The 25,480-nt window shown below is 44.0% G+C and overlaps 3 protein-coding genes across 3 annotated transcripts in view; 1 reads left to right on the forward strand and 2 right to left on the reverse strand.

Annotated features, from left to right (window-relative positions):
- Positions 1-7: 7 nt before the first annotated feature.
- On the reverse strand, positions 8-7,687 carry ITFG2 (integrin alpha FG-GAP repeat containing 2). Its single transcript, XM_053465493.1, has 12 exons — positions 7,296-7,687; positions 7,034-7,129; positions 6,096-6,137; positions 5,710-5,869; positions 5,363-5,499; positions 4,924-5,069; positions 3,990-4,084; positions 2,127-2,180; positions 1,439-1,530; positions 957-1,074; positions 673-846; positions 8-293 (listed from the first exon to the last, which is right to left on the reverse strand). The coding sequence occupies exons 1-12, from the start codon at positions 7,389-7,391 to the stop codon at positions 217-219; spliced, it is 1,287 nt and encodes a 428-aa protein (XP_053321468.1). The 5' UTR covers positions 7,392-7,687; the 3' UTR covers positions 8-216.
- A 1,684-nt stretch (positions 7,688-9,371) lies between these two features.
- Positions 9,372-14,501, reverse strand: FKBP4 (FKBP prolyl isomerase 4). The gene is made up of 10 exons (XM_053465492.1): positions 14,229-14,501; positions 12,888-13,032; positions 12,268-12,410; positions 11,902-12,022; positions 11,578-11,734; positions 11,071-11,161; positions 10,739-10,822; positions 10,425-10,610; positions 10,052-10,291; positions 9,372-9,497 (listed from the first exon to the last, which is right to left on the reverse strand). Exons 1-10 carry the CDS (start codon positions 14,319-14,321, stop codon positions 9,375-9,377), a joined length of 1,383 nt encoding a protein of 460 aa, XP_053321467.1. The 5' UTR covers positions 14,322-14,501; the 3' UTR covers positions 9,372-9,374.
- Positions 14,502-16,707: 2,206 nt separating this feature from the next.
- DDX11 (DEAD/H-box helicase 11) overlaps positions 16,708-25,480 on the forward strand; it is a 23,954-nt gene continuing 15,181 nt past the window's right edge. Inside the window, exons 1-9 of the mRNA XM_053465487.1 lie at positions 16,708-16,796; positions 18,495-18,635; positions 19,332-19,550; positions 20,663-20,749; positions 21,473-21,627; positions 22,394-22,436; positions 23,157-23,264; positions 24,262-24,349; positions 25,325-25,480. The exon at positions 25,325-25,480 is cut by the window's right edge and continues 50 nt beyond it. Of these exons, the coding sequence (XP_053321462.1) occupies positions 16,764-16,796; positions 18,495-18,635; positions 19,332-19,550; positions 20,663-20,749; positions 21,473-21,627; positions 22,394-22,436; positions 23,157-23,264; positions 24,262-24,349; positions 25,325-25,480 (1,030 nt within the window). The 5' untranslated portion in view covers positions 16,708-16,763. The remainder of the gene's footprint in view (positions 16,797-18,494; positions 18,636-19,331; positions 19,551-20,662; positions 20,750-21,472; positions 21,628-22,393; positions 22,437-23,156; positions 23,265-24,261; positions 24,350-25,324) is intronic.

Below are 25,480 nucleotides of genomic sequence, written 5' to 3' on the forward strand. Positions count from 1 at the left end.
AAGAGACTTGTTGTTGTTTCATGAAATGAATGTCACATTTAATAAAAAATACTTTGCAAATTGTGCACAGAAACCCCCCCGAGAGAGATTTTACAGCAAGACATGCCCCGACGACTCATTAGATCTTCAGCTTCTCTACGTCTTGTCCATCTGGATAGTCCATTGCCTTTTGTGTGTCCTCGACCTGTGACTGCCCCAGATCACTTACGGTCCTGCTTAACGGTTGCCCCCTTCATTAGGGGAATACATGGTCTGATGAATTAAATCCCGAACAGCTGAGGCATCGCTGGCATCTGGAGAGAGCGGGGAGAAAAGCAGGCATCTCTGAGTCGACAAACTCCCTCCGCTCTTAAAAACAAGCAATTTGTCAGCAGATAACAAGCGCTTGGCACACACGAGTTCGCCCTTTCCCTTCCTGCTGCAGAAAGCTCGGGCTCCGCTTGATCATTAGCGAGCAATTTCCTGATAGCCTACTGTCTAACACAAACAATTTAATTCCCATTTGTCCGTCGGTTTAGCGCATGCAAAAGATGGAATGTAAACGCTGTTTTAATGAGCTGGTCCTATTCCGAGCGAAGACACAGAAGTTCCGTAGATGTAACGTTACATTTGAAATGTCCGGAAAAACTAAATTAACCTCGACAGTCTCTGACGGCTGATCTGATCACTTACCCACGTTGAGCTGGCTAAGCAAGGAAGACAGTTCCTCGTTTCCCTCCATGACAAGCAGCAGGTTGGACGACTCGATCCTCTCCAGCGTGATGGCCCAATACACAAAGATCTTCTGGTTGAACCCAACGTACACCAGACAGGGGCTGTTCTGCCCTCCCCTGCAGGCGTAAAGTCCTGTTAGACGCCCAAAAGGCGTCATTTAGAAGGGAAAAGCGTCAGCAAATTGAACAGCGTACACAGACACCAAATAGCGGCCGCTTTTGAGACTTGCGAAGCGCACTGACCAGCACAGAAAGCGCTGACGTTTTCATCCACCTGGAAACGCAGAACTGTACGGTTGTGATCGATGATATACGTCTGTCCGTCCCATGCGCAGGCCACAACTTCTTCCTGGCCATTACCCTGTGGGGAAGACACGTCAAGATCACTGTACATTACACAACGTTTGTGAGTCTGTGTGTACTCTGCTTAGTCTTTCATACTTTTTGAAGCTGTTTGTCAGCCTTTTCCTATCCCACTCTGTCTCCTAGTCTCTCTCTCCATCCTGGTGTATGTCTGGTTTAAGGTAACATTAACGATCACATAGCATAATAAAGCGTATTTAACAAAACCCCCTCTGTCTTGTGCTATTTGGGCAGAGTTGGGGGGTAAATAGGTTGGTGATCCCACATGCTTTCAATCGTGGTTTGCACTAGATTGCATGTTTATCACTACTATAGGTTAACGCCAGCGCTGGTAATCCAAGGATCCAAAAGTCTCCTCTCACCGTCACATCCAACTTCTCCAGCGCAAAGAGCTGATGATCCACCTGAAAGGACCATAGAAGTCTGTCTGGGGCTTGCATGAGCTTTAGCGTTCCTGACAGAGAAAGAGAAGAACATTTTAGGATGCTAGAGAAAGCGGGCAATGCAGCGATGTCCAGCGGAAGAGCTTTCACAACAGACTATAACCGCGTCTATCAGAATCGGAAGAAATTAGCATCGGAAATACGTTTAGAATCAGAGGTTTAGGTTAAAAAATCTCAAGACGTGCCCTTCACCGGAGTAACCTTAACTTTGCTGTTTCGTCCTATAAAATAAACAGCCCTTAAGAGCAATGGTCACCTCTGCTCTTTGATAATTTAACAATACCGGTCAATGAGCTCATTATTTATTAGTTTGATGATCTACCAAGAACAAAAAACCTAAATCAACCTAAAACAAAGCCAAAAATTGCTTTATCTGCATCTGATGTAGATCAAAACTCATGTTACTTCCCAATTAGTATGTTTTGGTTACGGATGCTGTTGTTGCTATAGCAACAGAACGTTTAAAGGGCTGTTTTAAAGGGCTGATCTGTTTATGGGGAACTTATGCCCTCCCCTGTTATGCGTAGGAAGTCCTTGTAAGCGAAATAAGTCTCTACAATGGCAAAACCAAATGGATCGTTACTCCCATAGCTCTGCGAATACTTACCATCAAGGGTGCAAAGGGCAAACAGGCCGGGTTCATTAATCGCAGCGCCAGGGCCTGCAAAACGAGAAGTCGTGAACATCTGGAGACCAACTAACAGCACAAGTTAAGAGCTGGAGATATAGGGTTCTGTATGCCCCGGGTTTCCCACATCTGAAGTAGTTTGCGGTCCCTGACCTGGGGGCAGCGTTACGATGTGCTCTGTCGTACGAACGCCAATCTATGAACCTGTCTTGTATACGTCTCTATATTCTATAGAGTTTGGTCAGGTGAAGGGACTGGGGCTTTTTACTATTATTCATGGCTATTATGTATATTATGGATATTTTTTATTAAATTTTAATTTTGACGACTTTTCTGCTGCGACTTCTAGGACTGCAGAACTCATACCCACCAAACAGTCTTACCTCCTAGAACGAGGATCTGTGCATTCGAAAAGCGGGACGTGATGAGTGTGAGTGACCCTTATGGCCACTCATCTTAAGTTATAGCCATATCATATAAGGACTGGGGTGATGGCGGCCAGTCCCCAGGGAACGTGGCCAACTTCTGATTCCCACAGACAATATAGAGCTAAATCGGTCACACGGAAAGCTCATTCAAGTTATAAATATTCATATGGTACCGGGGACCAGAAAGCACACATTTGTTATGAGTCTAAATAGGAACGGCATGTGCCCCAACCTAAAAGCTCAAATATTTTCCATGCCTCGTGAACCCCTGAGAGGGGTCTCTCTTGAGAATACCCAAAGCCCAACTAATTATCGGCAATATCCCCTTCTACCGGCGATACAATCCTGCAGTTCCGTGATATGGATTTTTGCCGATGGAGCGTTAATTGCACACCTCTCCGCAGGCTTATCTTTTCCAGACCCCCGGTTGGATGAGTAACACGTTCAAACAAGAGAATGTTGATTAACGAGGCAAACCATAAAGCTCCGTTATCGTAAAAGAAAAGAGGTGGGATCTGAAGCGTGCAATTAGATCGTTCAAGACCCGTCACCTATAATAACATAGATTTCTCCATATATACTCCCGAGATACACGTACAGAGTATAAAGCTCAGAGAATAGAGACAAGGGGGCATTTACAAGGGAAGGGAGATGTGGACAGCATGGGTCAATCAGATGCAGGTCATTACTGTACGTTACTGATGGAAGTGAGGGGAATGCCTGGAGATCCCTGGGATGATATGCAATCTGCCAAGCAAGTAAACTCATTTATTATTCCTCTTGGATTCCCCGGAGAGATCTTTATTAAAAGACATTAATCGCACCAGGCTACAGGGCTTTAGTTCCGTGTGAGAACAGATGACGGGTCCCCTGACAGCCTCACACCTCTTTGGGAGGGAAGGACACCTCAAACCCCATCTTCTCTCTACCTTTCTATGACCGGGGAGGACCGCTCCGCTCGTGATGGGGCTGGACAGCTCCACGTATGAACGCATGAGCGGAAGGAAGAGGTAACTTATGAGAAGGCTTGTGTCTGAGGGCCAAATTTTTAGAAGGACTTTGAGAACCAAGGACATTCTTCTCACTTTGTGCCACTTAGTATCACTAAAATAAACTGATCTTTTAAAGAAAATGCTCCTGAACAATTTCTAAACGGACAATATGATCAAAGCATAGCAAGAGATCACCAAATTAAAATGGGGAAGAAATTGATTTTTTTTTAGACTCCCCTCCACGGTGATGTCACTGTGCAATCCAGTATGCAAATCAACTGCTTTCGCAGCATATTACAGGAAGAAGAAGGAGGAGCCACTGATTGACACAAAAGAAGAACATTTGTTCTTTCCTTATCAGGCCAAAACCAATCCATTGTCAATCACACAAGCTACACAGCCCATCAATTCTATGACCTGACCTTGTTTAATGCTGCCAATCAGGTGCGTGGAAACGTTTTTATTATGGATCCGTCCGGAGGTTTGGTGAAGAATCACATCTCGAGCAGAGACATCCCTGTAGGGGAACGAGACAACACACACAGAAACCAAAGCTTAAATCGGAAACAAGATATTTCTAGAAATGTAACGCTAAACAATTTTATCTATTTTGGGTAGAACGCCCTGTCTTCCTTGGAAGCAGAATATACTGAAATGTTGGCACTGCGGCATTTTATTTTTACAACTATTGTAATTGATTTTGAAACAGACTAGCTTGTATGTATCACCCTGCTACACAATTAAAGAGCCAGTTCACGTAACTTGTTTAAATGCCCCTTTAGTGAGCAAAGCTGTCTGTTTATCCTCATGTCAAAAAAATACATAAATAAAATCAAGTAAATATAAGCCAAGAGTGGAAAGATTTTTCAAAAAACATTTTGGCACCTTATCAGTGGAATATGTTAGGCAACCAAGATCATAACCTATTATGTATATTAACAGACCCCTATTCTGATTGACTTAGCACCCACAATTAAGCACCATAACATCCACACCTACCGCATGTAATGCTTTACAAAAAGCAACTTTATATGCACAAAAAAAGTGTTTAATTTCTACCACATGCAGAAGTATAACATGCGCCACCTGGTGTCCGCAAGGGCAACTGCAGACTGAACATTAATGGAATTAGATGCTAATTGGTGGCATATTCTTGTATATTATTATTTTATATAGCGCCATCATATTCCGCCACATTACTTATAGTCCCTCCTCTTCCAGTATTTGTAGTTATTTTCCTGATTCTTCTCTACATCAAGGACCTGCACCATTGTCCCTTTGCTCACTAAGGTCACATGGTCAGCAAATCTTCTCTTTTTTAATCACTATGCTAGAAAGCCCTTTCTCTCGCTTTACCTGGTCTCGGCTGCACCAGACGCTTCCAACCCCAGGACGGTATCATCGCACCAAGTGCACTGCAGGATTGCATAACCACATCCAGGTTGAGACACCATCAGTTGAGGTGTGCCATCTGCGCCTGGATTTACAGTAAGACTATCCACCTGCAATTAAATTGCTGTTATTATTATTTGTGTAGACACAACATATTCTATTGCATTGTGAAATATGGTAACAATGTAGCCATGAAGAGTAAGCAAAATGAAAAGATTTGGGCTCTCCTAGTTTGCTCAAACTCTGCGAAGAAATATTTCAACTGATGGGATTGCGTACAACAATAGGCAGGTAGGAAGGGCTTACGAGACTTATCATTAAATCGTTTAGTTTCAGCATCGTCCCACTAACAAGAATACAATCATCAAACAGGAACAATAAGATGGAATGGAAGACATTATACCTGCCCCTCCAGCAGCCATTTCTTTAGAGGTACCAGCTGACCACACGTCACATCAGCATCTGGGGGGCTCTCCCAGCGGAAAGCACGTACCACTCGGTCTGTGTACCCCAAAACCAACTCACAGCGTCCATCTCCATCTGAGTGCGAAAGATCAGACTTACCATCACTTAAATTAATTTTAATTAGGTTTCTGGTAATGTCGCAAACATACATATAAAGAAGGAGACAATATATAAACAGTATAGTTATACATGTCTGTACCTCCTGTTTATGAACACTGACTGACATTTCTATCCTTCCTCTTGTGTCCCTAAGAACATAAGACTAGATACTGATTTTCAGCCTACCGATATCACTGATCAAAGCGAGTTTGGTGTTAGCTGGGAGATGCTGCGTGTATGTGGCTTTCTGGTCCTCTCCCTGAATGAAATCCCATGTGCCGTCTGGTTTGGAGCTCAAGTCAAAGAGATGAAACCAGCCTTCCGCACTAACCGCAACCACAAAATTCTAAAAAGAAATACAATGTTAGTCAGAGGCACGCAGAACACGTATCCGCAACACGCAAAAGATACAGAACAATGCGAAAGGAACTGGCATAACTCAATACTCTGAACATTTTACTAAGTCATATAAACAGACTGGCTTATGCTCGTATGCAATAGGTCAAATGAATACGCTGATAAAGTTAACGCTGGTACAGTAACTTGATTGCTATGTGATTAAGTGCACTTACCTTGCCTTTATTGCAGACGTCTCCAACACCAACACAAGTCAGCTAAGAAGAACACAAAAAACATCAGAAGAGATGCCAACACAAACAAAAAAATATACAAATATCGTTCCCTCATAGTGGGGGTTACAACTACCAATGTATATATATTTTGATATTAATGATACCTGTTCTTGTAGAAGCACTGCTGTATTTGACTCAGCTTTCATACTTTACAAAATAAATTGTCATCTCCAAGCTTTTTGTTTCAAATATTTTTTTATATATTAATGATACGTACTTATTGATATCTGAAAATGCATTGGGGTGATTTTAGGGTTGTTTGGTCCAACAAAAATGTGGTAATTAACAGGAAAGAATAATCATGCAATCTGACCACAATAAATGGCCCTCCATACATTTCTGCCCTAAGAAAAAAAATACTTCCCTACTCGATCCTTACGTTCTTCTCATGGGCCAAGGCTCTCCTCCTCACTTATCACCTCTTCCCGCATACAAGACTTCACTCGGGCTGCCCCATATCTCTGGAATCTACTTCCAACGAACCTTCAGCATTCACCCTCCCTCCCAACATTCAAGAAACATCTAAAAAATCCTTCTGCAGAGAAGCCGCACCATCTTAGCTGCTAGGACCTCCTTATCATTGATACAACCACCACGCCACCTCTCACTCTTTCTCTATTCCTTATGTTTATCCTCACCCCATTCCCTCTAGATTGTAAGCTTGCAAGCCGAGTCTCTCCACCAAATGTATCGGTTTGTCTTAGTCTGTCAAGTCACGTCTTGTCACACCCCTTGAATATATGTATTGTATTAAGGGCTGCGTACATTGTTGGTGCTATATAAATAAAAGATGATAATACGTTAAAGTGGCAGGTTAACTCTATGTTGGTTTATTGGTGATCTCTGCTCGAGTAATTTTTACCATTGTTAATGCTCACCATTCCAGAGCAGGAGCGGGTGATCCAAGGCTTGCTCTGATCATTCTTATAAATGTGTAGCTTCCCACTTGTATCTCCCAGGACCAGTTCATTCAACTGCAGAGAGAGGAGAACACAAACACCATCAGCCGAGCGTAATACTACCGTTCGATTAAAACCCTGGAAATAAGAACACATGGCTCCTCGTAAATAGCGACACGTCAGTTGCTTACTCTTCTAGCATTTAAGGAGTTAAACGAAAAAAGATGATCTCCATCTTTACCGAATCGTTGTCAGCATCCCCTAGACATAACGCGTGAGGGAAAAGCGAACCGCTGAACTCCAGGACGGCCCGTTGGACGTAACTGAGAGAACGCATGGAGACGAGTTACAGAAAAATCTAATTTTGCAGTAGTAGTGCATACAGGATGCCAGTTACAGTCAGTGTGGGGAGAAAACAGATAAAGCTTTAAATGAAGGCACTGAGTCTCCAAGCTGTGTTTTCACAGGGTTATAACCTGTCAGCAGCAGGGTTTTGATAGTTACAATGTGTCTAGTTGGTTTTGTGCATAAAAAACCCTAATAATTTAGATAATTTTCTGGAAAAAGATTATATTTAAGTTTATGCACAGCCCTGTCATTCTGCTACATGACATATGAAGCTCTGAAGTGACAGAAAATGTTTACAGTAACAAATGCGCCCCCTACAGCCTAATTCCATTCACTTCCGGCGCACACAAAATGACGGCAGTCAAAGGTTGCAGAGTTCTAAACGCTAGAGGGAGAACAAGATTCTACTTTGACAGATGTAACAGTGAAACGTGTCTGCGCTGTCACGTCCCTAGTTAGGATTAACATGGTCACCATGCTGCAATACTATTGGCTGAAACAAAATCACCATGGTAACGCAGACAGGTGATAAGCGATCGTTTCCGTCTCTTGTGTTTAGGGCATTGGGTTCCTATTGCTGCCGCCAGTGGAGATTTGTAAAAGCTGCGTTCATTGGTTCCCTGCGACTGATTTGAATGTTTTATACAGTCAAGCAGAAATTTAGCAGATTTAAGTAAATGTAATATATTTTAAAAAATTTGAGCGCAACTCCAGGGCAAATGATATGAAAGGCTGCCCTTATTACACAGGGCCGGTCGCCTAGATACGTACCCTGGGTTTTTGCCCCAATTTCAGGGCGAAGGGGCAGATTCTCAGGGTCATGGAATCTGGAACTGACTCCTTCTTATTCTCCCCGCTGTGATCATATTGAAGGCTCCCAGTTGGTGCTTTTGCCCCTAGTGTGTTATGATATCCCTGCTTGAACGCAGGTGACCCAAGTGTTTCTTTTAAATAATGGCAAGTCAAGCGTTCCCTGAGGACCGGTATTAGAGCCACGCATTATGGGCAAATAAAGGGTTCAAACTGAAAGAACCCCAGGGTCAGCTCATATAGAAAGTTCCTGTGTGCATAGATCTTTACGTCAACAGCCATTTTCTGTAGGAATCAGTAAAAAAAAAACGAAACCATCAGACGTGCTTCTGCCATTATTAGTTATTGATTGATTTGATGCCATTGTATCCCGCCCTGCAGGGTGCATTTTTTATGGGTCTTGGCTGCCCAGGCCAGTCCCCATACCTGGGACTGCATGATGCGTTAAGTTTGTGTTGGTCCTGTCACCTGTAGCTATATATATATGACAAACACTATCTTGGACGGCAATGCTAGACATCAAAATAGTTTTTTTTTTCCAAATTTTAATTTACAACGAGAAAAACACAAAACGAACAATATTTCATAATCAGGAAATATACAAAAAAGAAAAAAAAAAAGAAAGGGAAAGGGGGCAGCGAGACAGGAAAGAGAAAAATCAACAATAAAGTTTGGAAAAAGAAAAAAAAAATAAGTTGTCCTCACATCCCACCCCATTTATAACAAAAATGATTCAAGTATGGTCGAGGATTTCACAAACTGCCGTACAAGACCAGAGCGGGCTCAAGAACCGGCGTGAAGTAAGAAAATGTCGCGGCGGCCATCTTTGCGGAGACCACCGAGAACAAAACACTTGCAGCCCCTTCTCCGCGAGTCCCCTGCAGGCACCAAAGACTTGACGATTATTCCACTCTATAGGAACATTCCGCGCTCTCTCTCTCTATATGATCAGGATGGATAAGTCCTGAGACATAACGTGCGAAGAGGCTGGAATGAAAGGAAATCTTGAAGTTGCCATCGCGGCCCCATCAACGAGAGTTGGTACCATAAACTGTGTCCGCCATCACCCTTTCAAACCCCAAAAGTTCCATCTCAAAAGGAGATGGGTCCTGGTCGGAGGACGAGGGTTCCTAAACACACAGAGTAGAAGATCGGTCTCTTTTTATGCTTCAGCCGTCATGCTCTCTTCTGCTCCGTTGTGCGCCGTCTCGGTGGCAGGTTCTGTCGCTTCGCTCATCTCGACATCAGAAGTCGGTTGTTCTGCTGCAGGTCTTGGGCTCGCCTCCTGCATAAGAAAAAGAAAACGTTAATCCTCGATACATTTGCAGTTCTCTGAGTGGATAACAAAGCTTTCGATAGCTTTAATTAACTTTTTATCTACGGAGGCTTTCGTGATGCCCCTTTAATGGAAGCAGCCCAACAAAATCATTGTGAGCAGCTGTTCAGCCATAAATCGCTGGAGGGAAGGAAGCCAGCAACGGGAGAGATCATCTAATACTCCAAATAACCTCAAACACACAAATATAAATGAAAGGAGTCTCCGGTCACCGGCTAAAAGAAAGTTTTATACTTTTGGGGAAACGATCTAGAAAACCTTACTTTCATTAACAGTAAGGATCGCAGTCATTATCTTGAGAAGCTCAACAAGCAAAGACAAGGAACCTTCTAAAGCTCGTTCCTCGCAGCTTGTCTCCTCTGTCGGAGATACTACTGACCCCGGTCAGCGTCCACCATGCGCCTTTAGATCCTCGCCTCCGTCATCGCGCACGAACACCGCCAAAGCCAGGAGGTAAGTCACCTTTTTTTTATATATTAAAATCAAAGCCCTTTCCATCTCACCTTCTCTTCTTTTTCCGCCAGCCTTTGGAACATGTTGGCATAGATCTTCTTCTCCCGTTGGTGCTGCTGGCGAATGCGAGCCTGACATTGCCCAAGTTGGGCCCGCGCTGCCTTGTTGTTGGGATATAGCTGCAACACTTTAGTGAAGTCATCCCTCGCAAGCTCAAACTCATTTATCCCCATGTAAGCCTCGCCGCGGCGGAATAGACCCTTTTCATTGTTGGGGTCCATCTCTAGAGCCTGGAATGGAAAGAGACGTGTTGACGTGGCTAAGGATCCAGAACACCCACCCCCCTCAATTGCTTTTTTAACTAACAAATCCCTATTTCGAGAGCGCTCCATTTCAGCGCGGTATGCGACCACCTCTCCTCACCTTGTTGCAGTGCTCCAGGGCCCCTCGGTGCTCCCCCAGTTTAAGGTAACACGCCGCGAGGTTGAGGGATGCCGCCTGAAGAAGAGCTTTGGATTTGCCCTTCTGCTCTTCTGAGAGTCCGGATTCGTGTTCCAGCCACGTGATGATCTTCTTGTACTGAATAATGGCCTGGCGGTACCGACCCCCCTGGAGGCAACGAGAAATAGGGAGACAAACAGGGATATAAGATGTGGGAACACCTCATTAAGAACCGAGAATGCCGAGACAGAAGAAGGTTAATGTATCTGGGCTGTGCTCCGAGAAGTATAGCATACCTTGAAATACTGAGTACCTCGATCCTTCACCAGGGCTCCCTGCTCCAGCTTCTCGTCCGTGTTCATCTCCCAAGATTCCTTGGCCTACCCAAGAGACACCAACATTAAAACCAACAAACCAATCACGCAAAGCGAATGTTTATTTATTCCCAACCCATTTGGCCCGTCTACTTGGTCTCATCTTAGATTCAGGAGCCTTATGCCTATCCCATGCATGTTTACATTCCTTGTTGCATTAAGCCTGTGCTACTTCTGCTGGGGGGCTGTTCCACTTATCCACAACCCTCTCGGAGAAGTAGAAATGGAGCCCTCGGCAGCCCCTGGCCACACACCTTTTCAAAGCTCTTCAGCTTTATTTCATACTGAAGGTTGGCATCAGGTGGTATCTGGAACTGATCGTATCCAACGCTGCCAAATCCATATCTGTCGAGGAAAAGAAAGAAGAGTATATTACCTATCCAAGGTGATCCCGGCAACAGCTCTCCCTCCGATTGGCCGGACAAAGAAACTAGCTTAGAGGCGATTGGCCGATGCAGTCCATTTAATGTATGAATACTAATTCATAGACCAAGTCTACTGGAAGGCTATGCTTGTCTACTACTCTTGTGCAGTTCCACAGTAGCTCGTTATTAGCCATGCCGCCGGTTTAATACCATAGACCTAAGAACTTTATGTTGACCATCATATGATCGGCAGCAGATCAGATGGTTGTAGACACCATAGGTCTCTTTTACCACAAAGAAGGGACAACTGCCCCGGGGCACAATAATGTTCACATTCATCAATGAGAGGGGGAATTAATGAATAACACTTGGCAACAGAACAAAACAGCAACTTACTTCGGTTTCAGATACAGTATGGCCTCTTCGCCTTTTTCCATTTGCTGAACTGCTGTCTCCACTCCTTGGGGAACTCCAAGACTCTCTCCCTCACCCACCTCAAACTGTAACTCCCGCTCGTCGAATACACGTCCATTGTGAGAGCCCCTGAGCACCACTAGAGTGAAGAAATGGGAGAGGGGGCTTTAAAACCACAGCAAGAGGAGGATTCTGGGGCCAAAACCTGTAATGTTACACGTTTATATTTCTACCCAACATGGCGGAAACCACCGTATTATCTGATGCACTATAACCACTCTGTAGGCTCTCTGAGCGAGCACTCACATTCAACTACAGCTCCTTCGTTGGGCTTGGAGTAGCCTTCCCCTTTGACTCTAATTCTACGGATGATCCCGCCATCTTCCTCTGTTGAGAGGTCCTCGCCTTGGAAGTCAAAGAGCTCAATCTGATGGAAAGAACGCAATGTATGAGACAAGAGGGTCCACTGATGGCGAGAGGAGCATCGATACAACGGTGAAGAACGCACACGCCGGGGCAAGATACGAGGGACTGACCATGTGGGGTAAGACATGGAGGTCAAAGAGGTAGAGGAGGCTATTTGGGGCAGGGGTTTCTAGGTGAGAACATGTGGCCGTTTACAAGGACAACGAAGTAGCGCAGGCAAGTAAGTGAAGGGGTTCAAGATCTCACCTCGAAGATCAGCACTGCATTGGGGGGGATTTTTGGGGGGCTTCCTGGAGCGCCATACGCATACTCCGGCTTGCAAGTAATTTGGCAAGTCTCTCCAATTTTCATGGTTGCCACAGCAATGTCCCATGCTCTAATAACCTGACCTATAAAAAAAAACCCAAAAAACATATTTAAGATTGGAAATGCATGACGTACAAATTACAAAATAAGGTTTTTTTTAAACCAGGAAAAAAACAAAATCAGGATCAATGTGGGATATCAGGAAAGTGTTTTATTTGTTAAACTTGATCCAAGTCATGAGAAGCACCATGTGAAGACTTTTGGCATGCACAGAACTCTGGAGTATCCTAAAAGAATAGTGATGAAAAGAATAGTGATGACATCCTGTTCATGACATCATCAGTGTGGTCTGGTATGCAAATGTTCTTCTGCACAGGAGACCAGCTAATTTGCATTTGGAGCGAGTCAGACACGCCTCTACAGGTAGCGCAGGTTCTAATCGATTCCTCCAGCCCGGTACACGCCATCGACGCCGCTATCTGTATTCCTACGGTATCCCAGTGGGGTCAAAAGTGCTCGGTAACAGAGGTTCCTTTCATACGGAAGAGACGGCAGCTCACCTTTCCCCAGGTCGAAGGTAAACTTGTCCTTCCGTTCTCTGCTTGAATCAAACACCGTCCCATCCTGCAGCCAGCCTGTGTAATGAACGCTGACTTTATCCCCGATCATAGGATACTCGTCTCCCGTCCCTTCCTTCTTTATTACCTGCCGGAAAAATTCAGAACACGCTAACAAACATTCTTGGGCGCTCTGACAATCGATAAAAAAAAAAAATTAAGGGGGGGCAAAAGGGTCTGCAGTATACCCCTTGACAATGTAAGGGTTAAAAGCAGGACAGAACAATAGAGTGACATGTCCAGGGGGGACACCACATGGACCACATCCGTCAAGATGCAGACGCAAGATCATGGCAACCAGACACGAAATATTCATAGCAACCACTCATTGATACGGCTGGCTGAGCGCTATGGGAGTTAAATCCAGAGGTCACGGGAGGATTCCAAAACCTGAATCCATGCTAATTCTGGTTACGCACGTTAATTACAGGTTCTGCAAGACGAAGGGAGTCTCCTCTCTATAAACTCTCCGGATTATGTGGTTTATTGGCACACAGACAAGAATGGTTTGGTTCAAACGCACCATCTTTTTTAACCCTAAGTGTGCCAAGAACAGAAGCAATGCTCTGCATAACCGATCTATATTTAATATCGCGCATCACCAGGGCCCGAGGGGTATATATTTACATATATATACATATATATATATAGTGCACTGCAACCCCCAACACCCTGGGCAAGCTTTAGCTGAGGATGGTGGGAGTAGCAGTAAGGCAGCCCATCTCTAGAACACAATGAGCCATTTAAACAAAGCAATTCTGGGACTGAGCCCTAAATAGGGAGCCATCAGCTGCTAAGGGTCCATTGGTTTCCAAGGCAACGGTTCCACATTTACAACTCCGTCCCAGGAAAGATACTCCAATACCCAGTTACTACATACAGGGGGGGTAATTATTCTCCAAACACAATAGGCTTTGTTCCCAGCTCCTAGATCGATATGAGAAATCGTATTTAAAGGCCTTTCTATTGAACAGATTGCGATGTGCAGAGTAATACCCCAGAGGGCACTAATCCACTTAGATCTTTAAACCCTTTAATACTCCAACCCCCCCCTACCCTAAAGGCCTGGGCCAAATACTTCTATATAAAAGGATCTGGCATGGTGGCATTATCTAGATGCATGCACACAGGGTGTACATATAACACGTAAGAGCCATGTAAAACCATATACACCCCCACAACACTTCTTACAAGGCATGCACAGGATCACACACACAGCAATAACATGCTAATTGCACCCTTGCAGCTAACATGCGCCACTCGAAGGGTTAAAGGGTATCTTACTTTGAGCACCCCCTGATCCCCCTTGGGGGTGATATCTATTCCTCCCATGTCAGCAGCCTGAGGTCCCTCTGTCTTCAGCTCTTCAGCTGTCATTATGGGGCTGTTTTCCAGGATAAAGTCCTCTCGCCGTGACAGCGGTTGCCCCTATACGTGCTGCAGGTTGTCTCGGTGCAGAAGTGCGCAGCGCGCGTCGTGAATACCCCGCTGGCCGGTGTTTGCGCAGATGCGCTTGCAGGACAGTAAGTACAGTGTATGCAGCAGCTCGCGCTGCAGGCCGGAGATCTAAGGGCCTGATCCCCGCCCCCATCCCTGCAATAACCAGCGCTGGGAGGAGGGGACTCCTGGGGCACTAGAAGTTTCTAGGAGGAGCTAGAAGTTTCCAGCAAACAGAGCCAGGCCCCTTTAATCTATCAGTCGAATGTCGAATAGGTGGTCCTAGGCAACAAATATATATATATGTGGTGGGCTGCGACCCCCAACACCCTGAGCAAGCTTTGGCTGAGGATGGTGGGAGTAGCAGGAAGGTGGCCAGGGTTGGTTACAGAAGGCATTTAAACCTGCCAGCTGGCTGTCTCTTTAAATAAAATCATGAGGTCATCGGCACTGTGATGTCATGTGGGGTATTTAAACATTGGGCACCCCCTATGGAGGGGAAACCCGGAAGATTCGGCCATGGAGAAAAGGGTGGTCATGCCCAGACTGGCCCCCGGGCCCGGTGCTGCGGCTTGTGGCCAGTAGGCGGATTTGTTTAATGCAGCACATCTGGCGCATGCCCAGCTGTTAGCCACACTTATGTCATCAGGAGCCCGCTGGCCCTAAAGGGCCAGGCCCCCCTCGTTGATGCGGGTCCGTTCCTGATGGCGGTTCCCACTTTTGGATCACGGACACCTTTCTTCACATGATGATAGGGAAGCGTGGGTTACCTCAGGCTTGAAGGGGCTATTATGCCCACCTGGCGGCCGGGCCTTATATGGCCTCTTATCTTATTTTAAATAATCTCCTTTTTGGTGTATTTTTGGTTGTCGTGTTTTGATCAACCAGAAAACAAAAAACTCCATCCCCATTCACAGCTTCCAGTCAATGACATTGCAAGGTCATTACTACTAGCTAAAACATTTTCAAAGGAAGCTCTTTCCTGCCACCGATTGGCTGCTTCGAGCATCCAATCAGTGGCATGAAATGTCAGACCATGGACCATCTGGGCAGCTGCAGTTTCTACTTATGAATGAATGGGGTTTTTTTTTATGAATAATACATCGCAGAGGGTTGGTGTAACTCACATGCTGCTTTGGTGGGGGTGTCAGGGGCAATAAATCGTCCCTTTAATACAATGATACAATGAGCGGATGGGGAGGGTAATAACGATACAGTTGAAAGCAGGGGTTACAATAGAATATTGTCTAGAATATCACAGAAGCTTCTAGAGGAGTCTAGACCAGGAAAGATGCAGCCGTTTAATTGTTTGGGATTTGGGAGGGGTCATGTGAGTGTAAGTAAAGGTCGCGCAGGTTTACGATGACGCCCTCTAGACTGTAAGCTCCTTTGAGCCGGGCCCTCCTTACCCCTTGTTTCCGTAAGTCGAATTGTTATGTTATATCCTACTTGTTAGGTGCTGTTTGCTGTTGTACAGCGCTACGGAACATGACTGCGCTATATAAAGCGATTCATAATAATAGGTAACGACGCAAAGACACAGCAGGCTTCTTTTCATTTAAAAGCCAGAAAACAGCTGACGTGGACGTTATGGGCTCTCAAGGCGGACGTCACTTTAAATCAGATGATAAATAAAAAGGATTATTCCGCGATTCTAAAGATTCTTTAACCAGAGCTACAAACGATCAATAAAATACTTAGAGAACGAGTAGAAATATATGAATAATTATTACCCTGCAGGGATAAAAGATCGATTGCATTTTATTCATTAAAAAACAAAGAAAATATTTAATTGCTGAAGATCATCTGCTCTTCTTCGAGGCTCGTTTGGCCCCCATCTAGTCGCTCGTTTCTCCTGCTGTAGAGACTTATGTCTATCTGTATGTCTATCCCATGCATGTTTAAATCCCCTCACTGTATTACCCTCTACCACTTCTGCTGGGAGGCTGTTCCACTTTTCTACTACCCGCTCAGTTATTTATTCAGGATTTTGCCTTACTGTTTCATTGCATTAAATGTGGGTTGAGTACAGCTGGGTATGCTGTAGGGCAGCCGTGTACAAGCTCAGTCCCCGAGGGCTGCCAACGGGCCAGGAATTCTGTGTATCCTTGCCTGAAAACAAGTAGTATAACATACCTCCTAACAGTCTCGGATTTCATGGGACAATCCTGGTTTTCCAAGAAAAGAAAGACATCGGGGAGGAAAGAGGGACAGAAGGATTTTGGCTTTAAAGAAGTATCAGACACTTCTAAAGCAACGCTTAGCTGATATGGGGCGGGTACATGCATTCTTCCCATTTTTTTTGCAGGGCACTCCTGATTTTCATAGGCCTTTGCCCGGAAAATCAGGACTGTCCTGTAAAATCCTGGACTGTTTGGAGTGATGCATAGGCATGTCTGTTTCATCCCATACAAGGTGAGCTGCTCTTAAGAAGGGGCCAATCACTTCTGTCCCCCTTTCTTCTCCCGATGCCCCCCTTTTCTAGGAGCTCAGAATGTTGGGAACTCTCCAGGTCTCGCTCGGAGACTCCGGGTCACTAAGGGGAGACTCTGGGTCGCGGGAACCGCCCACTGTCATTAGCAGGACCTCCTACTCGCATCCCGCAAAGGGGGTCTCTGGGTAGCCAGAAGTCAAAAAGTTCCCAGATTTGGGTATGAGAGTTCCACAGCCCTAAACATTACAATAATAGATGTATTGTAATATATAATTTATAAATTAAATTGTATGGAATAAATTATATTTTTCTTCTAAATGCCAAGAAAATAGCCAAAATAATTAGGTCACAAAAGTACTGTTTTAAGAATCAGACATTGGCAGTGATGTGTCAGGAGGGTTAATGTGTTCGATATTCTCTTAAAGCACACACCATAATTACTCTGCCAACCAGACGCCATCTTTTGGATGAAAAAATGTCGCTAGTCGTCCCCTACGCCTCGCTACTAGCGACATGCGGCCATTGGCTATTTTCAGCTTCACACTCTAATTGGTTCTTAGTAACGGGGCCCGCCCCCTGGCAGTATGGCCCTTTTACAGCTCTGATGGGCGTGGTCACGAGCTCTGGTGTGCCTATACGATTGGCTGGTAGTCAGAAGACACGCCTCTGGATGCCGGTAGCGCGGGAGAAGCGGATAGTATTTACATTGTGAAGTAAGAGCGGGGTAACAGCGAAAAATCTACCGAGGTAATAGTAACTCCGCTGTGTGTTAGTCCTCAGTAAGCTTTGTGCTGATTGGTTCTTACTATGGTACGAGGCCTTGTATTATTTAGGCCATTAAGACCGGGTACTATATTTTCTTTTAATTACCCATGTAAGCATTACATTGTTCATTTTTTTGCAGTCAATAAAGTATTGGCTGAGCACCATAGGAGTTGTATGTAATTCTTCTAAAAAAAAATAAAACATGTAGGATTTATTCTTTCTAACAGCGACCAGATGCCTCTATATAAAAAAAAACATTGTATAGAAAAATATGATGGAAGGGCCGGCCTTTCAAGTTCCCCAAAACAGAATTTAATTATTGATTGACTTATATAGCGCCGTCATATTCCACGGCGTCGTATCACAGGGAATGAAGTAGTACTGTACATGCGGCACGGGCGCGGTAATATGTTTCAGGCAGGCAGGATGGCCGAACGACTTCACACGCGTGTGCTTGCCCGCTTCCTTAGCGGCATTATTCAGGATTGGACCCGTTCAGCACCTGTACTTGCCGATGGCAAACTAGCTTGTTGAATGGCTAGCGTGCGGTCAACCTGAGAAAGGAAAAGACTTATGGAAGCTTTTAAAATGGGCCAATCAGCAATATGTAAAAATTATGTGTGTCCTGGAAAACATGGCCTATGTGCTCGCCCTAGGCTACCTTCTATTCAAGATGAATGAATATGGCCGTTTGCCCACAACGACAGACTATGGCCCATAATTCTTCGTATAACAGTTACCCAAGGGGGTCATCGCTGAATATATACTGGCAGACCCTAATAAAGGGCCGCGACCAGCATAAGTATATGACGTTTTTTGGGAAGTGAATATGACAATCAACGTTCTGAAATACTACATAATAAATATTGACTTTTAGTATTATTATTGATATTCATTTTCGCATTCTTTTTCAGGGAATGGATATTCAGCCCCCGGAAGCGATCGAGTTCCCGTTCCCTTATCAGCCGTACCCGATCCAAGAACAGTTCATGACGGAGCTCTATCGAGCCTTAGATGCTGGGAAGGTTGGCATTTTCGAGAGCCCCACAGGCACGGTGAGGATCGAGATCGGCGACGAACTAAAGCAGGGGTGTCCAACCTGCGGCCCTCGAGCTGCTGCAGGACTACATCTCCCACAATGCTCAGGGGCTGGCTGAGGAGTATGGGAGATGTAGTCCTGCAGCAGCTGGAGGGCCCCAGGTTGGACGCCCCTGAACTAAAGCATAATGTCTGATTTTTCATAACATATTCGAAACATTCAGAATCTCTTCACTTATCTATAATAACTATGAGAAGATTTTTCTTTCTCTGAGGAAACTCTAAATAAAACGTTTATGTCCCACAAAATAATAAAACACGCAATTCTATAGAATTAACGGTAATCTATGGGTGGTTTAGGTGCTCGTATCCGCTTACCAAGTGGTAATGGGGTGCACCGTGCCGACACTTACTTGCTCTGTAGCGTTAGTCAAAGAAAATAAAGCATTTAATACGTTTTAAATTCAATAATCTATTAAAAAGGCTTTTTTTCTGCTGCTATGGCACCAAAGCTTTTCAACCAATCAGGATAGCCTGCATGTATGGTATAAAGACTATGAAGAAGGAAAAAAAGGGACAGAGGGCTGCCTGGTTTGATGACTTTAATCAAGAGGAATGAAAGCACTTAGGGAATCCGTTTGGGAGAATTACGCCAGGGCTTGGTTGGCCCTTACTTTACGTTGTATTCTTGACGTCTTCCCCCCCATTTACAGGGCAAGTCGCTGAGTTTGATCTGCGGAGCCCTGACTTGGCTCAGAGACTTTGAAGAAAAGAAGCAGAAAGAGGAAGCCGAAGCCCTGCGCGCAGGAGACGAAGAGCCGAGCGGGGAGTCGGGATCGGACGTCCCTCCCGCGGGGGCCGCTAAGGAGCCGGACTGGATCAGCCAGTTTGTGCAGAAGAAGGAACAGATGGACACGAAGAACAGGATCAAGGTTCGTGAAACGTTCTGGAGGTGCGGGAGTCACACCTTCGCCTGTATTCGTAGGCATATTATTTCAGAGACTTTTGTTTTCTGTACGAATCCTTTCATATTGGGGCAATTCAGTGGATGTATAAAAAAAAAATTAGGTGCAAAGTTTGAAAAGCAGTTTTATCACCATAGCAACCAGTAGCATGTTCCATAGGAACCTTCGATTGCTCTGGTCATAATACCACCTGCAAAGGCATTGCACCGGAATATTTATTATTATTATAATTATTATATATTTTTTTTACACATCCCATCTTATAGCGGTCACAAGTGCCTTCAATTACCCGGCAAATAACGAAATCCATACGTCATTCTTTAAGAAGCTCAGACGCTCATCGTTTCAGATTTTTTATGTATGTATTTTATATCCGCAGTATAATCTAAAACTGCTCAATTTCAGAAGCACCCCATCAGCATGTTTTAGGTCCATTGAAAAGCGCATCCCATTCCCGACCTCCTTGCCGCGGCTCGCACAAATCTACAAAAATACAAAATATTCATTTCCATTTAGAGCGCCGCAGAACATTTCCGATGACATCATCACTTTTTGCCACCAGGGGGACCTACAACGCCACGCTTTGCTTTCTTGCTGCGGATCATTTCGCTTGCCAACCCCCCCTCCCCTTTTTTGCTCTAATCTATCTTTTGCAAACTGAATGTTTCATTAAATGCATTAGTTCTGTTTTGAAGTGTACTTCCCTTAAGAGAGATGCACTTTTTGGAATTGAATTTAAAGCCGAGAAAAATACAAGACTTCAAATATTCCGAAGTAGCAAAACCCCACGTTAATTCTCGCTTCAAACAGCCGATGCAGAAAGCCTTACATTGCCCGATTTCGGCTAATTGAATGTATTTTTCTGACGTATCCAGGCAGGCTTAGTGCCAGATGGAGGACTTTATTATTTTATTGATCTATTTTTTATTTATTTTTTATATAAATTAAGCGCATCAAGCAAGGGTGTATTTTTTTTTTATATATTGATCTATATAGTGCCGCCGTATTCCGCAGCGCGGTACAAAGGGGAAAACACGAACGGCTTTATAACGCTCTAACACCACTTTCTTTTCATGCAGGAGGAGCAGATCAGGAGGAAGAAAAGAGAGGAGCGTTTGGAGCAGATTCGCCGCAACGTTCAGCTGAAATTTGCCTCAAAGAGGAAGGTGATAAATATGAACTTATTGCAGTTAATGGCAATTAATTAGTAAAGGTTTCCCGTAACGAGGCTGACGAAGGACATGTTGGCGTGTATAAGCAAGTAACCAACGCTCCGCCATCATGGGTTTTCAGCAGCACTTGTATGATGTTAGTGGTTATCGTCAGCGAAGCAGCATTTGCTAGCCAGCGTGGCAACCTGACCCACGACGTGCAGTATCTGGGAACTGACAACCAAGGCAGGTTTTGACATGGGATGTGTGTTAATAAATCATGAAGACAAAGAAGGAGGCATAAAAAATATCAAAAGCAAAGTAGTCGATCATGTCTTTTTAGCAAATATTTCCTTTTTTTGTTTATGGTGTGCAGGCCAGCCAGCCAGCCCGCCAGCCAGCCAGCCCACCAGCCCGCCAGCCAGCCCGCCCCAAAAAGATAATACAGCCATTACAACGTGTGTCATTGTTGAGGTAGCTTCTTTGGCTACTAAGGACATTGACTTCTCTGGGACCGTATTCGACAGCACATCAGACCTATTCAGACCATCTGGTCCTGCAGTAAAGACCCTTAATCGCCCATTGATCTCGTCTTTGATTCAGGAGCTATATGCCTGTTGCATTCGTGATTAAATTCCCTCGCTGTGTTGGGCTCTACCGTTTTAAAAAGCTGTCTATTTCTTAAATTTGTATTTGCGTGTAAACGGTTTCCTTCGCCGCTTTCTTTTCTTTGCTCAGAGAGAAGAAGAGGATGAGACAATGCGCCTTCTGCAGCTCAGTCAGCAGATGCTGGCCTCTGGAGACTTGGGACCAGAACAGGCTTTGGATCACGGAGAGGAAGAGCTTCTTCTCGCAGAATATGAAAGCGATGAGGAAACCAAGAAAGGACCAGAGTATGACACTAATAAATCTGGGACGCCGCAAAACCAGGTTCTGGGATGAGGAATATTTTGCACATAGTCGTGTTCTGCGCAGACTTCACCCTAAAAAAACATTTTCATTTATTCATTAATAGTTTAAGGAACTTCAAGACATGGTTTTCTCCTTTTAGAGGGATTTGGGCAAGATAAGAGAAAGGCAATCAACATAAAAAAGTAAGGTTCTGCATTTGGGTTACTTTTGATGCAGAAGCAAAAAAATCACTTAAAAGGTACAAGAAAAATAGGTTTGAAGCACCACTAATTAACGAAAGGACCCCTCATCATGCCTTTTCCCAGCTGATCGATTGTGAAATTACAAGAAATGTAAATAAAATAATAAAAATGAATAAAAATGAATAATAATGTTTTTTTTAATTCCAACTGTATTTTTTTTTCCATTTAATGTTTTAAGACGTGGAACTGTCCCATTCTGTATTTTCTTTCTTAGTTCATAGTAATAGTCTATATATATATATATATATATATATATATATATATATATATATATATATATATATATATATGTATATATACGTGTGTATGTATATATATATATATATTTGACTTACTTAATATGTATTCTGTTTAATTACCAGTAGGTACGTTACTGTGGTAAAAGCTGAAAGTGTTCATTTTTAGGGTAAAATGCCAATTTCTCCAGCTTGGTAGCGTTTTCAATTTCACAGCGGAATACAGATTTAATATCTTTTTTTTTTTTTTTCTTTTCATTTTTTGGCAGGATGGAAGACGATGATGATCTGGAAGAGGAGCATGTGACGAAGGTTGGAAAACTGCTTCCAAATTAAATACTCTCGTCGAGTCTGATACGACATGCTTGAAACTAGCTTGCATTCAGATGTGAAAGTTATGCAAAGTGCCTGAATAATTAAAAACCAGGCTTATTTTCAACACGTCCTCAACTTTCTAAAAGTGTTGACTTAAAATAATTTACTATGTTTGCTGTAAAGCAATAAGAACATAGTAGCTTGAAAACAGGGCACGGCAGGAAAACACCCCGGCAGAAGATGATGATAGGCTCTTGGCCAGGAAAAACTTAGACGAGATGCAATCAGGATATATGAGGGATTAGCGGTTTTGGTTTTAAACCACTGCCCCTGAAGTAAGAAGAAAAATCCACATTTCCTTGAAAAACGTTCGCCATGTAAATACAGAAAACTTGCTTGTCAAGGTCATACCTTTTATTGGCTGAGTAGAAGGCATTTACTTGACTCTACATACCATCTACATGTATGTTCTTGACACCAGCAGTTATCAGCATTACAGGAGTCCATAGATGGCCATTTAACCACTTTAGAAGCCAACATGTTACCTTCTGACATCATCGCCCTCTTACAGTCATCCGCAGAGGGTAAAGATTTTAATAACAGCAAGCTTTGATATCTTTGGATGATACGTTGGGTGATTCTGGGGGTTTCGCGCTTTTTGAACCTGGTGAAGTTCGCCCGGCGCCATCGTAATCCGCTGTCTTTGTTTCATCTCAGGTTTATTACTGCAGCCGTACACATTCGCAGCTCTCGCAGTTTGTCCACGAGGTCCAGAAGAGCCCTTTCTGCAAGCAGATCAAACTGGTGTCTCTGGGATCGAGGCAGGTGAGGAACCCAAAGACCTTCCGCGGCTGAATGTCAATATATAAAAGATGAGCTTCATGAGTCAAAATGGAAACTTTTGGCGTTTCTGCCATTGTGGATGGAGCTTTCTGATACTTGAAGATGCTGAAGGTTTCTACATGTTCCTTCCCCGCGCAAGTTCAGATCTCTCCAGAATGTGAAGCGACCCCTACTAATGGATGCCACAGCGTATCAGGCACGGTCGGCTCTTTAAATGCTCATTGAAACATTCTAACACCCGGGTACGATTTTAAAGGAGAATACCCACCATACTTTTATATCCTTTTGTTATTGTCATGTCGTGGTTTGGAATATATATATATATAATAAATGTGATATCTGTAGCAAAAAGTTGCAGAAATAGTAACCTACTTGACCTCACAAATATGAAAACTACAAAAAAAAGATGGTGGGGTTTCCTTTTAACGATCCGGGTAGCTGCCAATGTTTCTAAGTAAACTTTGTGGCCGTGGTCCGCCATTAGCCAAAATCTTATTATCCAAGGTCATTTTTACTGGAGGTAATGTCAAAGTGCTGACAAATGGTCCCGCTTTGTCCTCGTGACGAGGGTGAAGCGTTTCTTACGGAGTCATTTTCTCTAGCAGTCAATCACATTGAAAGTCAACGACCCTGTTACCGAATGGATGGAGGGGAAGCAATTCTTGCTTTCAGTGCCCGATTATTGTGTGCATTACTGGAGGATTTTCTATGGAACTTTTCCTGTTTAAGGGGTTAACAGAGTGAAACCTTGTATTTTAATACTATTTTTATTAAAAGTCATCCCCAGATATTAGTGAAACCGACAGCGAGTGAAGCTATAGGGGAAGTAATTGATACCGGGTTTTCACACGTACGTTTCATATAATATATAATATGGAAGTAATATTATTTAATATACCATATTCCTGTCGATAGCTCATGAAAGTTACAGCGACGTGCGTCGCTAATTCCTAATGCTTACGGACTTCTCTGCCCGCAGAACATGTGTGTGAACGATGACGTGCGTCGCCTCGGAACGGTGCAGCTCATCAACGATCGCTGCATGGAGCTGCAAAAGAACAAAAGCGGTGAGTTAAAGGTCCCATTGCCTATGAACTCCCCCCCCCCCAAAAAAAGAATCCTGCTCCAAAATCCTAATTCTTCAAAAAATGGCCCGAAAAGGGGTGATTTTATTTCCTTTATAGCTTTATAGACCTTTTTTTTTTGGGTCATTTGTTTTGCGTACAAAGAGTTGAAATGTTTTTAAGAATAGCTTTCGATTCAGGACTTCAGACAAACATTTTTGTGTGGATGCCGGGGCTGTGATTGATGATATAAAGCCGTGCGAATGTTTCGCTTTACCGCGTTAAATCTCAGAAGGTGTCGAGAATATTATTATTTCTCATGCGGCCTCGGCAAATACAGACGGTTATTTCAGCTGCTTTTAGCCAAAGGCGAGGGCCACGTAATTAACATCTGGCTTGGACACAGCAGCGAAAGCCTTCTCGCTGCAGGAAACCCGATGATTTCTATTTTTCTCTATGGATACGGCGGGTCAGGGGGGTAACGCGGTTTCTTACCCTTTTTATTTAGCTTTCACACTTTTCTTTGTTTTCTTTAAGCGCAGGAGGGTGACGCGGCCCTGGTGGCATTGGGGATTATTCACTAAAGGGAGAGATTTTTTAAGTCTTTTGACGTCGCTATTCATTATTCAACCAGGTCCTTCTCAAAGAAGAAGGATCCAGGCGCCGAGGATGGGGATCAATGCAACAGCCAGGGGTCAACTAAGCTTTAGGGTGCCGGGGATCTATGGAACAAACAAATTGGTGTTCAGGCGTCTTCTTACTCAAAACTCCTGGTCACGTTCTAGTGCCCGACGAGGAAGGTTCTTGAGATACTGAGATACTTTGTTACACTTCTGGTTTGGCTCGTATAAACTATTCCTGATCTATATTGGGTTGAGTTTGATCAGTCCAGCAGAAGTGTTGAAAATTGTGGTTCTAACTCAGAAGTTGTCCACAGAGATAATATAGACTCTTGCAAATTCTGCTTTCAAATTTCAGATAAAAAAATTGAGGAGCCAGAGGGGAAGAAGAAGAAGAAGAAGGAGAGCCGGCTTGCGTGTCCCTATTACTCCTATGAACAAATGCAGCTGCTTCGAGATGAGGTCTTGGTTGAGGTGAAGGACATTGAACAGCTCGTGTCAGTGGCCAGAGAAG

The sequence above is a fragment of the Spea bombifrons genome, chromosome 4 (assembly GCF_027358695.1).
Source record: "Spea bombifrons isolate aSpeBom1 chromosome 4, aSpeBom1.2.pri, whole genome shotgun sequence".
NCBI classification, from domain to species: Eukaryota; Metazoa; Chordata; class Amphibia; order Anura; family Pelobatidae; genus Spea; species Spea bombifrons.

Excerpts from the sequence above, each read along its gene's own strand:
- ITFG2 (XM_053465493.1), bottom strand. The coding sequence starts at position 7,391 with ATGCGTTCTCTCAGTTACGTCCAACGGGCCGTCCTGGAGTTCAGCGGT. Across the intron at positions 5,870-6,095 it reads ACGTCTGCAATAAAGGCAAG|AATTTTGTGGTTGCGGTTAG; the intron begins GTAAGTGCACTT and ends ATTTCTTTTTAG. Across the intron at positions 1,075-1,438 it reads TGGAGAAGTTGGATGTGACG|GGTAATGGCCAGGAAGAAGT; the intron begins GTGAGAGGAGAC and ends TCTTCCCCACAG.
- FKBP4 (XM_053465492.1), bottom strand. The coding sequence starts at position 14,321 with ATGACAGCTGAAGAGCTGAAGACAGAGGGACCTCAGGCTGCTGACATG. Across the intron at positions 12,023-12,267 it reads ATGCAGTGCTGATCTTCGAG|ATTGAGCTCTTTGACTTCCA; the intron begins GTGAGATCTTGA and ends TCTTTCCATCAG. Across the intron at positions 10,611-10,738 it reads GAGGTACTCAGTATTTCAAG|GGGGGTCGGTACCGCCAGGC; the intron begins GTATGCTATACT and ends CGTTGCCTCCAG.